The sequence below is a fragment of the Macaca fascicularis genome, chromosome 8 (assembly GCF_037993035.2).
Source record: "Macaca fascicularis isolate 582-1 chromosome 8, T2T-MFA8v1.1".
Lineage (NCBI taxonomy): Eukaryota > Metazoa > Chordata > Mammalia > Primates > Cercopithecidae > Macaca > Macaca fascicularis.
The window spans coordinates 41766890-41782806 of record NC_088382.1 but is presented as its reverse complement, the minus strand read 5'-3'; the positions used below and the strand labels follow the sequence as shown (position 1 = coordinate 41782806).

The 15917-nt window shown below is 46.0% G+C and overlaps 2 protein-coding genes across 23 annotated transcripts in view; one reads left to right on the top strand and one right to left on the bottom strand.

The window, feature by feature from the left end:
- LETM2 (leucine zipper and EF-hand containing transmembrane protein 2) overlaps positions 1–7979 on the bottom strand; it is a 30204-nt gene extending 22225 nt beyond the window's left edge. For 5 of the 10 annotated variants that reach the window (XM_005563075.5, XM_065518603.2, XM_065518602.1 and 2 more), the window contains exons 1-2: positions 4386–4478; positions 2934–3014 (exon numbers count right to left, since the gene is read on the bottom strand). In XM_005563075.5, coding sequence (XP_005563132.1) covers positions 2934–2980 — 47 coding nt within the window. In that variant the 5' untranslated portion in view covers positions 2981–3014; positions 4386–4478. Of the gene's footprint in view, positions 1–2933; positions 3015–3197; positions 4479–7839 lie in introns of those variants that run through there. The other 5 variants (XM_005563077.5, XM_045399039.3, XM_065518601.2 and 2 more) reach the window with 4 other exon arrangements.
- A 737-nt stretch (positions 7980–8716) lies between these two features.
- Positions 8717–15917, top strand: part of NSD3 (nuclear receptor binding SET domain protein 3) — a 115240-nt gene continuing 108039 nt past the window's right edge. For all 13 annotated transcript variants that reach the window (XR_012416364.1, XR_012416362.1, XR_012416361.1 and 10 more), the window contains exon 1: positions 8717–9189. The gene's annotated coding sequence lies outside the window, so the exon portion shown is untranslated. The remainder of the gene's footprint in view (positions 9190–15917) is intronic.

Here is a 15917-nt window from a genome sequence, read left to right as displayed (position 1 = left end):
CCCGTCTCTACTAAAAATACAAAAATTAGCTGGGCATGGTGGTGTGCACCTGTAGTCCCAGCTAATCGGGAGGTGGAGGCAGGAGAATTTCTTGAACCCAGGAAGCGGAGGCTGCAGTGAGCCGAGATTGCGCCACTGTACTCCAGCCTGGGTGACAGACCGAGACTCTGTCTTACAAAAAAAAACAATAAAACAAAAATAAACAAACAAAAAATTTGTCTTGGTTCTTTTTTTTTTTTTTTTTTTTTTTTTTGAGACGGAGTCTCACGCTGTCGCCCAGGCTGGAGTACAGTGGTGCGATCTTGACTCACTGTAACCTCCGCCTCCTGGGTTCAAACAATTCTCCTGCCTCAGCCTCCCGAGTATCTGGGAATACAGGCGCCCACCACCACAGCTGGCTAATCTTTACATTTTTAGTAGAGACGGGGTTTCACCATGTTGGCAAGGCTGGTTTTGAACTCCTGACCTCAAGTGATCTGCCTGCCTTGGCCTCCCAAAGTGCTGGGATTACAGGCGTGAGCCACCACACCTGGCTCTTTTTTTTTTCTTTTTGTTTAAGAGACAGACTCTTGCTGTGTTGCCCAGGCTGGCCTCAAACCCCTGGGCTCAAGCAATCCTCCCACCTCAGCCTCCTAAGGAGCTGAGATTACAGGCACATGCACCATGCCTGGTTTAGTTCTTAAGGTGTTAAAAAACCCAGGCTGGAGTAGAGTGGTGTGATCACAGCTCACTGCAGCCTCGACCTCCCAGGCTCAGCATCCTGAGTAGCTAGGACTACAGGCCCACACCACCACGCCCAGCTAGTTTTAAAAATTTTTATAGAGATGGGGTCTCACTATGTTATCCAGGCTGTTTTTTTTTTTTTTTTTTTTTTTTTTTTGAGATGGAGTCTCGCTCTGTTACCCAGACTGGAGTGCAGTGGTGCGATCTCGGCTCACTGCAACCTCCGCCTCCCAGGTTCAAGCGATTCTCCTGCTTTACCCTCCTGAGTAGCTGGGACTACAGGTGCGTGCCACCACGTCCAGCTAATTTTTGTATTTTTAGTAGAGATGGGGTTTCACCACGTTGGCCAGGATGGTCTCGATCTCTTGACCTTGTGATCCGCCCACCTCGGCCTCGCAAAGTGTTGGGATTACAGGTATGAGCCACTGCGCCTGGCCCCAGGCTATTCTTGAACTCTTGGGCTCAGGCTATCTTCCTGCCTAGGCTTCCAAAAGTGCTGAGATTATAGATGTGAGCCACTGCAGCCAGCCTCAGACTATTTTTGAAGGATACCAAGATAAAACACTCTTTGAATGGCCAAAAGGGGAAAAGTAAGTGCTCAGTGAATAGTCTTTATTTATTCTCAGTGAATAAATAAATGGTGGCCGGGCACAGTGGCTCATGCCTGTAATCCCAGCAGTTTGGGAGGCTAAGGCAGGTGGATCACTTGAGGTCAGGAGTTCAAGACCAACCTGGCCAACATGGAGAAACCCCTGTCTTTACAAAAATACAAAAAAATCAAGACCAGCCTGGCCAACATGGAGAAACCCTGTCTCTACAAAATTACAAAAAAATTAGCTGGGCATGGTGGTGCATGCCTGTAATCCCAGCTACTCGGGAGTCTGAGACAGGAGAACCACTTGAACCCAGAAGGCAGAGGTTGCAATGAGCCACGATCGTGCCATTGCACTCCAGCCTGGGCAATAGAGCGAGACTTCATCTCAAAAAAAAAAAAAAAAAAAGGTAACAGACCGTAATGGGACACAAATATGCCCTAAGACTGGCTGTTCATCAGCCATTTTACTGGCTTTACATCTAAGGACCTCACATGATGTTCATCAATTACAGAGATGTCAATCTAAAACCATTACATCTTCTGGCTGGGCATGGTGGCTCACGCCTATAATCCCAGCACTTTGGGAAACCCAGGCTGGCGGATTACCTGAGGTCAGGAGTTCAAGACCAGCCTGGCCAACATGGCGAAACCCCATCTGTACTAAATATACAAAAATTAGTGGGGCGTGGTGGTGCATGTCTGTAATCCCAGCTACTTGTAAGACTGAGGCAGGAAAATCTCTTGAACCTGGGAGGTGGAGGCTGCAGTGAGCCAAGATATCATGCCACTGCACTCCAGCCTGGGCAACAGAGTGATACTCCATCCCAAAAAAAGAAAAAAGAAAAAAAAAAAACTACATCTTCTATCTTTTTTTTTTTTTTTTTTGAGATGGATTTTCACTCTTGTTGCCCAAGCTGGAGTGCAGTGGTCCAGTCTTGGCCCACTGCAACCTCCACCTCCCGAGTTCAAGCGATTCTCCTGTCTCAGCCTCCCAAGTAGCTGGGATTATAGGCTCCTGCCACCACGCCGGCTAATTTTTGTAGTTTTAGTAGAGACGGGGTTTCACCATATTGGTCAGGCTGGTCTCGAACTCCTGACCTCAGGCAGTGCCCTTGCCTTGGCCTCCCAAAGTGCTGGGATTACAGGTGTGAGCCACTGCACCCAGCCTCCAAGAAACTTTTAATTGTGTACTAAACCAATCCTTTTACACATATACTTTCCATCTAGAAGGATGAAGTTCAGGCCAGGCGAGGTGACTCACGCCTGTAATCCCAGCACTTTGGGAGGCTGAGGCAGGCGGATCACCTGAGGTCAGGAGTTCCAGACCAGCCTGGTCAACATGGTGAAACCTTGTCTCTATTAAAAATACAAAGATCAGCCGGAGGTGGTGGCAAACACCTATAATCCCAGCTACTTGGGAGGCTGAGGCAGGAGAGTAGCTTGAACCCGGGAGGCAGAGGTTGCAGTGAGCCAAGATTGCGCCATTGAACTCCAGCCTGGGCGACAGAGTGCAACTCCATCTCAAAAAAATAAAAATAAAAATAAAAATAAATAAATACATTTACCAAAAAAAAGAAGAATTAAGTTCATATTGGGGGGTAACTCCAATGCTTACCTTGTTCGAGCAATAGCTAAGACTGAATTATAACTGTAGAAGGCCATATTTATTTTTGTCTCAAGTAGTTAACATAGGGACCTAGGCAAAAGGAGTAAGTAAACAATTTAGTACTTCAAAAACACATCAATTAAAAGACATCAGGATTTTAGTGTTTTTAACTATTGCAAAGGTAGAACATTTGCATAGTTAAGATACAAAATCTCCTTCAAGCTCATGTCCAACAATCAGATATTTTCTTAGCTCTGGACTTGAGAATGGTACCTTGAGATTCCAACAAATGGTAATGATCTCTAAGATGATGTCGCTCATGAAGATGGTACGGTCTTCAGAGACATTTTGATTTCTGGTCAATAGTATCTAGTAGTGCAACTTCAATGATTGCCAAGTACTTAAAAAGTAGAGCAATATATATCTATTTGTAGCCTTAAAATATAGGTAGAAAGTGGATATCCTGAATTTCTTTTCAGTTAGCATTGTTCTATATTTAGGCAAGCTGTACCAAATCCTGAAGATTGGAAGTACCCACTAATCTAATTTATATAGCAGTGGATGAAGGTAGACATGGAACCTACTAATCGCTCAAGTGGAGGTAAAACTGTTTCCCTTGCTAGTGATTCTCCAGAGCGCAAACTGAGCTTTGAACCTGTAGATAACCTTCACCAAAACCCTTCTCCATCCAGGGGCGCTTTTCTGCTAAGGGTCGCGAGGAGCGGCAGAAGAGCTGGCATCTCCCAATGGCAGCTTTGCTCTCTTGCGGCTGGAAAAGGAGTTCCAGGGCCTCTCCTGAATAGAAATCTCAGCCACAGAGCTGACATTTTGAACAGGGCCTCGAAACCTCTGGACCCACACTAACGGTGGGTGGCGTTTCGCGGGCGGGAGACGACACCTGAGGTGGCGGTTAATCCGCTCGAGCCCCGGCGCTCCCGGGCGGCGGACACCACTCGCACTCGCATTGGCGCCGCCCCACGCCCGCTGCTCCCGGGCTCCCTCGGCTTTGCTCATCACCCCACCGGAGCAAAACGCGCCCTGGGCTTCCTCGCCTGGCGGTTTCGGCGCCCGTGATGTGTGCGCGGCCTGCATGCGGCAGGGTCTGGGGGTTATGTTTTGGTTTTTTGGTGCGGGGGTGGGACAGGCACTGGAACCACGACCCTCGTGGATGATCGGGGTTGTGGGAAATGAAGCCGAGGAGAAGCAGGGCCTGGGACTGAAAGGACTGAGCGCGCTGTGAGGGGGAGGAGAGGCCGAGCTTCAGAGTTCGCACTGTGCTGGGGACTGGCGGGGATGAGGTCGTGGGCGGAGGAGAGCGTGGTGGGAACTGGAAGCGGTCAGGAAACCTGGATCGGGCGCTGATGAAAGGAGCAGGATGCGGACGGAGCGGGCTCCGGAGGAAAAAAAAGGCAGCGAGGCCCACCAGGTCGCGGCCTGAGGGCTGGGCCTGCCCACCCCTACCTCCTTGGCCGGGCTCCGCGGAACGGCAGCCTAGGTCCTCCCAGTTCCTTCCCCGGACCCCCAAGCTAGAAGGGCCAGAAGCCAAGTCTCTACGGCTCCGCCTCTTTCCTTGCCCCTGATGTCACTCTGAGTGACGACATCACCAACCAATAAGCTCTCAAGTTCTGGGGAGGGCGGGCGTCCTTCACCTTAGCAGCCCAGGAAGCCGCGAAGCCGCAAAGCCGCGTTCCCATCGCCGAAGTGACTTCTTTGTGGGGCTTGGTTTAAGGAGCCTTGGTGCTGGGGGGCCCGAGGGTTTTTCTGCCAGTCCACACTCTGCAGGCAGTGGTTAACGCCCGAGGAAACCCTTGATTGAAGACTAAACAGGCTTTTACCCTACTGACATCGTAATATGTCTGATAGTTGCCATGGTAACCATCTCGGAGTCATGAATGACATCACTTTGATGTATTCTCCCTCGGCCCCTGCAACTCCGGAACTGCCTAAGGGGCGCGGAGAGGACTTCATGGTGTCGCAGAAAGGGCGGGAATCGGAAGGAGAGCATTCCTTTCCAGAGGCCAGAATACTGTGAAATCTTCATAGGGAAATCTGTATTCTACTAAAAATATTTGCTTCCTCAATGTTCCCTTAACAAGTGTTGTTTGTGATTAATAGTTTGTGTAGAAATCTCAACATATAAAATGTATGTGATAGTAGCTGTGAAATGACAGACACTATAGGTTTGAGGGCACTTCAGTTCCTAGGATGGCCAACTGAGCCATCTTGGGAAAATGAAAGATCTAGAAATATTCTCGTTCCCCAGTTATCTTTTCCCATCCATTTTATCTGGCTCCAGAAGAAAGATTCAAAAAAAAATTTTTTTTAGGCCGGGTGCGGTGGCTCACGCCTGTAATCCCAGCAGTTTGGGAGGCCGAGGCGGGCGGATCACAAGGTCGGGAGATAGAAAACATCTTGGCCAACATGGTGAAACCCTGTCTCTACTAAAAAAATACAAAAATTAGCCGGGCGTGGTGGCGTGCCCCTGAAGTTCTGATTACTCTGGAGGCTGAGGCAGGAGAATCGCTTGAACACGGGAGTCGGGGTTGCAGTGAATCGAGATCGCGCCACTGCACTCCAGCCTGGGCGACAAGAGCGAGACCCCGTCTCAAAAGAAAAAAAAATTTTTTTTTTTTCTTAGTGGCTCTACTCGACCACCATACAGCAAGGAATCGCCGTTTCACAGAGAATACGTCTCCTAACATGTGAGCTGACCACTGACTTTACTCATCTGGGCTACACATTTTTAAGAATGGAAGATGGCGGTATTAAACGTCAGTAAAAAATGCAGACTGCTTTTAATCCACAAAGGATTTTTCAGCTAATAACCAAATAGATCAACTGTTAAACAGGCAAAACTTTTCAGTTTGGCCACTAGAGGTCTCTTTGTGCATGTCTGATGTTCAACTTTGCACATAAAGGTTTCACTTCACGTTCTGTTTACCAGAATTAAAATCTACAAAGCTTTGGACTCTACTTTTCCCTCACTGAAAATTCCTGGTGGTCAAATTTTGAGTTCTAGAAGGTAGATGTAGTTTTCATACTAATTTCATCAATTAATCATTGCACTACCATGTATTGGTACTTTTCTGGAAAAGATCATAAAGGATGCAAATATATTTTCAGTTCCCTGGGAGACATTTTATACGGGGAAATATTCTTATTCATGCATTGTATTCACTTACAACCAGGCACAGTGAATATCATTAAGTATTCATAAACCAGATGAACGATTCCATGCCCAGTATTTGAAAGATGAGCTAGGTTTTCTACCATGGCCATATGTCAGCAATCCTATCCTAAAAAGGGAAGGGCTAAGAACCCTTCTTATTGAAATACGTTTGTTCAAAGTAATGTCCATCTTCCCTAGTTATGAGACTTGGCAATTTCTTTGACTTTCAGGATAAGAGATTTATCATGTAAGGAGTTTCTGTATATAATCTTCAGAAGAGAAATTTTTAAAAAAATATTTTTTCCCCATGACTCTGGCCCTGAGAACTGTGTTAGGTTGCTGTCTTAATGAGTTCCTTGCTCATTTTCTATGGCGAAGAGTAATCATCGTCTAAACCTCAGAAGATGTTAGATACTGAAAATGTAAACTATTATTTTTAATGGCCATTTTCCTACATACGCCACCAGATCAAGTATTACTAACTGTATTTTGTAATGCTTTGCAGGAAAAGACCATGCATCTACTTCACATAACTCCAATTTTAAACTCTTGCTGTCAGCATAGCTATTAGAAACAGGCTAATATAAGATCCCTGGGGACAATTTACTAGATTCTCCTCAAGGGAGAAACCCAGGTGCCGGGTGAAGGCAACAGTTTATCAACAAAGCAAGGAAGACACAGGAGGAAGAAAACGAAGAATGGAAGTAGAAAGGCTCATAGAAAAAAAAAAAGACTAATTTAATCCCTCTTTCCTGGAGATGGAATTAAGCTAGACTTGGTGGCCCGCTTTGGCCATCTGTGTTTTAAAATGGCATATCACAAATAAAAAGTATGCTTTTACTGATAGCTTTAACCTGTGGTACTACTTAAAGCATACGTTTAAAAATATTTAATTATTAATAGTAATGAGAATTTTTATTTTCTTTTCTTTTTTTTTTTTTTTTTTTTTTGAGACGTAGTCTGGCTCTGTGGCCCAGGCTGGAGTGAAGTGGCGCGATCTCGGCTCACCGCAAGCTCCGCCTCCGGGTTCACGCCATTCTCCTGCCTCAGCCTCCCGAGTAGCTGGGACTACAGGCGCCCGCCACCTCGCCCGGCTAATTTTTTGTATTTTTAGTAGAGATGGGGTTTCACCGTCTTAGCCAGGATGGTCTCGATTTCCTGACCTCGTGATCCGCCTGCCTCGGCCTCCCAAAGTGCTGGGATTACAGGCGTGAGCCACTGCGCCCGGCCAATGCTGATAATTCTCAGTATCACCCTTAGTATTATTAACCGGGTTACGTTTTTTAAAAAAAACAAAAAACAAAACAAAACAAAAAAACTAGTTCATAATTAGTGCCCTTTTAAATAACTGATCTGTAGGAATCTTTTAATCTCCTTAAGTGATAAAGAGAACAGATATCTAATTTCTTTTAATAGTACCAAAGACATCCAGCACTATAACGTCTACAGAGAGTATGACGTCTAGCGGTAAAACGGCTTTATTCTCAGAACAGAGAGTATCAGTTTCCTCATTTGCTTGCTGCCTGTGTTTCCTTTTTACGTTCAGATCTCTGTGCTGTAACCTTCTAAATCCTTATCACCAGGCCCCAGGAAATACCACCTGGTCGGCACACTCCTGCAGGGCTAGATCACTGTGCACACACTTAACCTTCCATTGTTTTCCATACGTTTCCTAGGATGCGGGGGGCTAAAGGATGACGGAGAGTTGCCTCCCGGTTCCTCCTGGGCCGTGTAGGACAAATGTACCTCATGTCCCTCGATGCGAAGGTCTGGCCGCGAGCAGCCGCGGCCCCCGGCACGTGACGGTCACGGAGCCTTCGCGGTCTCCCGCGGCTGGGGGGCACCCGGGGATGCGGCCGGCACTGACGTCGTCCTCCCGGTTACCCACAAGCCTCCGGGCCGCAGCCGAGCAGGAAGAGGCGCGCGGGGCCGGCGCCTGCCGGGGAGATCGGGGCGCTCCCTCAGCGAGCCGGCGCCGCCGGCCCGGCCTCCTACTGCTTGCAACCGGGGAAGGCGGACCCTCTGACAATTCAGCCGGGGCTGAGAGGGAGACCGACGCCAAGGCGGTCTTGCATCGCCCCCGGCTTTCCAGATGCAGACCCTCCTGGAATGGGAGCCCTTCCCTGACAGCTGTAGGACGGGAGACTGCCGAGGGGACGCCTGGACTGCCCCGCCCTCGCGCGGTCACCCACCGGGGACCGTGCGACGGTCGCTCCTAACCCCAGGAGCTACAGAGCCGAGTCACCCTGAGGAGCGCCATATGGCGCTAGTTGCGCGCTGTTCTTTAATCAGCCACACTGAACGCGCCGAGCCCAGTTTTACCTCCCGGGCCCCACCTTTCCACGCCTCCTCCGGCTTCCCGGGGTGTTTTGTGTGTCATTCTCCCACGTACCGTCCCTCCCCGTCCCTTGGCCCTCTTGCCCAGTCTCCCTAGTCTTCCAGAAGCTAGCGGCCGCGGGCGTTCCTGGTTCGCGCTCCCGCCCCCTCCGCCCCGCTGACTCGCCGCTTCCTCCGGAGCCCCAGCGTCCCGAACCCGGGACTGCATTTCCCGGCAGGCGCCGCGGCCCGCGGCCAATGAGGGGCTGAGGATTTGGCGGCGGCGGCGCCCCGAGAGTCGGGGTGGGGGGGCTTTGTGCGCGGCGGCGGCGGGAGCGGCGGCGGCGGCGGCCAGCATCGAGGCGGAGGCCGAGGGGACTGTGCACAGGTCGCCGCGGAGAGGCGTGCGAATTCCGAGCCGAGCTCCGAGGACCCTGCTGTCCTGGCCGGGCCGCCAGCCGTAGGCTCCTCTCTGGCAGCAGCGGCGGCGCGGCGACCCCGTCCCTCGGCCTCCCCTTCCCTCCCCACCTCCTGAGCCTTCCTCTTCCCGCAGCACGCCCGGCCCGGCCCGGCCGTGGCCCTCCTCGGTGCCGGCCGCCATGGCAGAGGCGTCCGGCGCGGGGAAAATCTAGCCCGGGGATTTCATGCGGCCTAGCTCGGTTCCGCCTCCTCCCCGCGCGGCCCCGGCGGCTGCCCGCAGCCCAGCCCCACTCCGGGCCTCCGTGTCTCTCCTGTGATCGCACTGACACGGCCGGGGGGTTAGAATGGAACAAACTGAAGGTAAAGTGCGTGTGCGTGTGTGTATGTGTGTGTGTGTGTGCGCGCGCGCGCGTGTAATGCTAGGAAGGGCTGAGGAGGAAACGACGGGGAGGGGGCGACCTAGGGATGGGGCGCCAGACCCCAGGAGGAATGGAAGGGGAAGCGGGTGGCCTGAAAGGGCTCGAGGGGGGTCCTGACGGAGGAGCAGATGGCAAGGTGGGGGGTGTGGAGGGAATTGGGGGGTGGGGCAGGGGAGGTGGGAGTGGGATCGGAGTCGGAGTGGCGCTGAGCTGGGAATTGGGAGAAGTCGGATGGGGGCGGGGATAAGGATGGGATTGGGGAGGGGCAGGGAAAGGGGAGAAGAGTTGCATGGAGATTAGAGACCTGGGTGGACTGATAAATAGGGAGGTTTGGGGATGGAGTGTGGGAACCAAAAGAGTCTGGGAGAAGGGGATACATTTGCTGGAGAAATGGGGCATTTTATGAGAATGAAGGGAGAAATGAGGAATGGAAGTGAAGGAAAAGGTGGATTAGGGAAAGGGATGAGGCAGGCTGCAATAGGAGGATGGGAAATAGACGCAGGAAACTGGAAGACAGGATTGGGCTAGGGAAGGAAATTAACTGAATGATGACAGGGATGAGAACGATCGACTTAGCGTCAGAGTGGGAGGAAAAGAAGGGGATGGAGGTCGTTAAAGTGTTAGGAAGGGAGGCCTTTTGTTCCTATATTTGTGTGTATTCTGTGCCTTTCTTTCAAGACTAGAGAATAGAGAAGCTAGTGGTTATGGGATTGTGATTGTTGTGAAATGGGGAGGTGTGGGTTTTACTGTTTTGAGGGAGGAGACGATGTGTTTGTGTTATGGAAGAGAGGCAGGGAGAGACATGGCCATAATTTGATGGTTTTGGGGAGGAGTGAAGATTATTCCGATTTAAAGGGGGCAGGGGCAGCCATGTTTGCTGCCAGGCACTGCAGTGTAAATAAATTCCTTTTCCTCTCCGACATCAGTATGAATCTGGAAGGGGCCAGTTCAGATTGTTAGCCCCCTTTCTTTCTATTCATGAACTCTTTTCCCCTTACATCTTGGGTCATTTTAAATTATTCATAACCGCCAAAGTGATGTTTTCCATCTTGTGTGTTTTTGCTCCTTTTCTCCCTCTCTTTACCCTCTTCCTTCTGGTTGCAAACAAGGTATGCTAATGAGCTGCAGTGTAAATTTAACCCTTTTAATCAATTTAAAACTAGATTTTTACCAGCTGAAGGAATCATTACTACGCTTACATATCAAACATGATCATGAAGTCTTTTACGTATTGAAAATTCGTTTGTTTCAGAAGCCTCAGAAGCAGTCAACATGTTTTCTGCAATTCTTTAAGTAAACAAGGAAATTGCATCGGTTATTTTACTTGGGCCTGTGCTCTTGGCAAAGCGCTGTGTCCGGGTGAAAGGGGTAGGAAGCTCTGCTTGTGGTAGATTATCTGCTTGCTGTATTTTGAATGTTGAAAAATTAGAAATGTATGTATTTTTAAATAGTATTTCTGATAGCTCTTGCTTACAGGTGATGAGCATGTTAAGAGTGTTGAGTGTGTTAAGAATAGTATTTTCTTTTTTAAATAAACTCTCTTTCCCCCATCTCTTCTCTGTGCCTTCATGTAGCTAGCTCAATACAATCTCCAGATGCCAATTCAGCACAGTGCAATGATCTATGAAGTAGGCATGCAGTTCTTAGAGTCTCATTAAGATGCCAGGGTTTTTTGTTGTTGTTGTTTTGTTTGTTCATTCGTATTTTGATTGGAACTTCAGGTGACTCTGAGGAAACTACAGTAACTAATGTATTCAACTGTAACTACTTGTACAATTTGAAATAATTACTATTCTAAGGTTTAAATTCTGACAAATTTACAGTACATACATTGGTGTTAAGTAGAGCCTATTTTATTTCATATCGAAAAGGATTAAATGTGTGTGCGTGACCTTTTGTTTTTATTATAGCAGTTGGAGTAATCCAAACTTTAACCTATCACATTGATACTGAAACTGTTCTCTAATACCAAGAAGGCCTGTTAACATTGTAATATGGTGGACTCAAACCAGTTGAACTACATTTAACCTACCTAAATGGCAACATCCTCTCAGTTGTTATATAGAAACTTAGCATATATTCTTGGTTTGTTAGAAAAATTAAATTGAATGTTGTTAAAGTGGTACTTTAAGAGGGTGCTTTTAGTGTAAAAGCCAGATTTACAGCTTGGAGTATTTTAAGTTGATAATATTCAGCTGAATTTGTTTGAAATTCTGTGAGGAACAATTGCATTTAAAAAAAAATTCAGCATGCTTTTTCTGGAATTTATTTTTATGGTGATTTCAGTTTTATGTCTCCTACTTGATTGACATGTTATTTGTAATTAGCTGGTAAAATGTGTGCATGAGCTATCAGTACTGTAAATTTTTAGGAAAGTAAGCAATAATGAAATAGAAAAATTTGTGTTGGAAGCTTTCATTCTTCAAAAAAAAAAAAAAAAGACAAAGTTTATTTTTATGTATTCAGCATCCTTTAAAGATCAGGGTTCCTGCCCAGCTGTGGTAAGTATCCTGGTTCCTTGCACAGGTATTAATATACGAAGAAGCCTACTCTTGTTAAACAACACTTAAAACCAATTAATATGTCCATCAGCCCACCTGTTACCTATGATAGCTTTTTTATTTTTCTAACCCTTAAATTAACAAATGCCCTCTCTTATACTGATCAGATTGAATGAGTTTTGGATAAAGGAAACTGATTGTCTTTGAGATTGATGATTGTTGAGTGAACTGTCAAATCTGATTCCAATGACAGCAGTTTCTGGAATTTATAATAATATTCATAATCCACTAATAGCTGCTCACAGTTGTCCTCACACTGTGCTATGCTGAGTGTCTGACATGCATGATTTCCTTTTCTCCTCCTAACAGTTTTATGAAGTCAGTACTTTTTTTTTTTGAGCGATGGAGTCTCACTCTTGTTGTCCAGGCTGGAGTGCAATGGTGCGATCTTGGTTCACTGCAACCTCCGCCTCCCAGGTTCAAGTGATTATCCTGCCTTAACCTCCCAAGTAGCTGGGATTACAGGCGCACATCACCATGCCCGCCTAATTTTTTTTTTTTTTTGAGACGGAGTCTTGCTGTGTAGCCCAGGCTGGAGTGCAGTGCCATAATCTTGGCCCACTGCAAGCTCCGCCTCCCGGGTTCACGCCATTCTCCTGCCTCAGCCTCCCGAGTAGCTGGGACTGCAGGCTCCTGCCACCACGCCCCGCTAATTTTTTGTATTTTTTAGTAGAGACGGAGTTCACCGTGTTAGCCAGGATGGTGTCAATCTCCTGACCTTGTGATCCGCCTGCCTTGGCCTCCTAAAGTCCTGGGATTACAGGCGTGAGCCACCGCGCCTGGCCAATTTTTATATATTTTTTAGTAGAGACAGGGTTTCACCATGTTGGCCAGGCTGGTCTCAAAGTCCTGACCTTGTCATCTGCCCGCCTCGGCCTCCCAAAGTGCTGGAATTACAGGCATGAGCCACCACGCCTGGCCAAGATGGAGTTTTTTATTTTTTATTTTTTATTTTATTTATTTATTTTTTTTGAGACAGAGTTTTCACTCTTGTTGCCCAGGTTGCAGTGTCTCAAAAAAAAAAAAAAAAAAAAAAGTTATTCACGTATTCACATATTATAGAAGGCTGAGAATTTAAAAAAATAAAGTTAGCATTCTTCATTCTCCACTGATAACCACTTGAATTTTCTTGTATGTCCTTCTAGAAAACTTCTATGCATGTATGTGTATATTTCTTTTAAAATATTTACAAATGGGTCATACTATCTGCATTTTGCTTTTTTGTTTTTTTATTTGTTTGTTTTTCGAGACAGAGTTTCGCTGTTGTTGCCCAGGCTGGAGTGCAGTGGCGCAATCGTGGCTCACTGCAACCTCCGCCTCCCGGTTCAAGCGGTTCTCCTGCCTCAGTCTCCCGAGTAGCTGGGATTACAGGCATGCACCACCATGCCCGCTAATTTCTGTATTTTTAGTAGAGACGAGGTTTCACCATTTTGGCCAGGCTGGTCTCAAACTCCTGACCTCAGCTAATCTGCCTGCCTCGGCCTCCCAAAGTGCTGGGGTTACAAGCGTGAGCCACCGCACCCGCCCACTTTTTCGTTTTAACAGCCTATCTGGGACATCTTTTTAAATTAGTACCTATGGATCCGCGACTGGGCGCAGTGGCTCACGCCTGTAATCCAAGCACTTTGGGAGGGAGGCTGAGGCGGGCGGATCGCTTGAGGTCAGGAGTTTGAGACCAGCCTGGCCAACATGGTGAAACACCCATCTCTACTAAAAATACAAAAATTAGCCAGGTGTGGTGGCGGCACCTGTAATCCCAGCTACTCGGGAGGCTGAGATGGGAGAATTGCCTGAACCCCGAGGGGGAAACTGCAGTAAGCTGAGATTGCGCCACTGCACTCTAGCCTGAATGACAGAGCGAGATTCTGTCTCAAAAACAAAACAAGGCCGGGCATGGTGGTGGCTCACGTCTGTAATCCCTGCACTTTGGGAGGCTGAGGCGGGAGGATCACTTGAGGTCAGGAGTTTGAGACCAGTCTGGCCAGCATGGTGAAACCCCCGTCTCTACTAAAAATACAAAAATTAGCCGGGCGTGGTGGTGCTTGCCTGTAATCCTGGCTACTTGGGAGGCTGAGACGGGCCAAGCACTTGAACCCAGGAGGCGGAGGTTGCACTGAGCTGAGATTGTACCACTGCATTCCAGCCTGGTAGACAAAGCGAGACTCCGTCTCAAAAACAAAACAAAACAAAAAACAAGAACCATAAAAATTAGTACATATGGATCCACAACTTTTTTTTTTTTTTAAAGGGTCTTATAAGTATTCCATTGTTTAAAACATTAACATTTAGTTTGTTAGCAGGTTTTGCTATTATAAGTAAATAATAGTTGGTCATGAATTAAGTTCCTAATAGCCTGTTAAATGGAAGCTAGTACAATTACTTTATTTTACAAGAGAGAAAACTGAGGCCTATGGAAGTGAAGTCCGGGGCTTTTGTGACAAACTCATTACTTGGTTCTTTATAGCACAACCTATTACTTCCTTACTATAAAAGTGCTGGAGCTGCCTGGCTGGGGGCAGTGGCTCACCCTGTAACCCCAGCACTTTGGGGGGCCAAGGCGGGTGGATCACCTGAGGTCAGGAGTTCAAGACCAGCCAGGCCAACATGGTGAAACTCTATCTCTACTAAAAAATACAAAAAATTAGCTGGGCCCAGTGGTGTGCGCCTGTAATCCCAGCTACTCTGGAGGCTGAAGCAGGAGAATCGCTTGAACCGGGAGGCAGAGGTTGCAGTGAGCTGAGGTCACGCCATTTCACTGCAGCCTGGGCAATAACAGCAAAACTTCTCAAAAAAAAAAGAAAGAAAGAAAGAAAAGAAAGAATTAGAGCTACCTATGAAAGCTCAAGGTGACGGGGCAAACTTAAGGTTAAGTATATTTAGTATAATGAGTTAAAGGGGAGTAAGCTGCAGTGAGGAAAGATCTTGTATTTTTTCATATTTTATTCACCATGTTGTGAACATATATGCACAAAATATTTTTACATGCAAAAATGAATTGTGTCCAAGTTATCTTGAAGTGTGTGTTTTTGTATGAAGTGGATTTTAGTGGACTTTTTCCTGTTTGAATAAAATTATCAATAAAATAAGAGCTATGAAATGAAAAAAATTAGAGGTCCATCATGATCTTAGAAAAGGACCTGGAAAAAAAATAGAGACATTGGTAAAAATTTTAAAGTGAGCTAAAAATCCCTATTTGAAAACAAGTTAAAAATCTTAGCAGGCACTGTTGATTACTTTATTTAAATTTTTTTTTTTTCTATAAAGAAGAAAATGGTTACTTATTCGTTGGGATCTTTTAAAATAAAAAGATAATCTTGTCTGTTGTAGACACTTAAGAAATTAAAATCGTTAAAGCTTTAAAAATGCTTAGAACTTGGCATCTGTCCATAAAATCTGTTTTTCAATGCAGTTCTGTTTTTAGTTTTACTTTTTTTTTTAAAAAAAAGCAGTCTATTATTTTTTGAAAAAGCAACTAAGATAATTCATTTATTTGTAATTAACATGTCCAGCATTTGAGTTTTTAAATGAATGGTGAACTTTATTTCTGCAGGCCAATCTTTTTATAAATTATAAGTTATAAATAAGATTTATATTTTTATAAATATTAACAGACAAATTTAAGAAATTGCTTATACTAACATTACCTAACCTTTTTTAAAAAGCTTACAGTTTCGTTTTCATTTTTACTGTTGTTCTTAGTAAATATGTAGTAAAGACTTTAAACACTTCTGTAGTATGTTGTACCTGCACTGTGTAACATGAAAAGAAGGCAAAGGTATATTTAAGATTTTGTGGACTTAGAGAATGTTCAGTTTTTACTACATGGATGTGTTGTTACTCCTAAAGCACAACTTTTTTGAAAAGATTTTGAATTATAAAAGCTCTTTGAAAAAGTATTCTTAGCTTGTTTTTTTAGATGTGGATCTTTATTGTCATTAACTGATACACAGTGATAACTTTTTCCCCCTTCTAATATTTTATTACTAGGTTCTTTTTTCCATCTATGTTTAGGGCTACTTAAAGAGAGTAACTAGGAAAATGAAAATTGTTAATATTCGTACTGTTTCAGTTTTAGCCATGTGTAGCATGGAAAGATAAAATATGAATA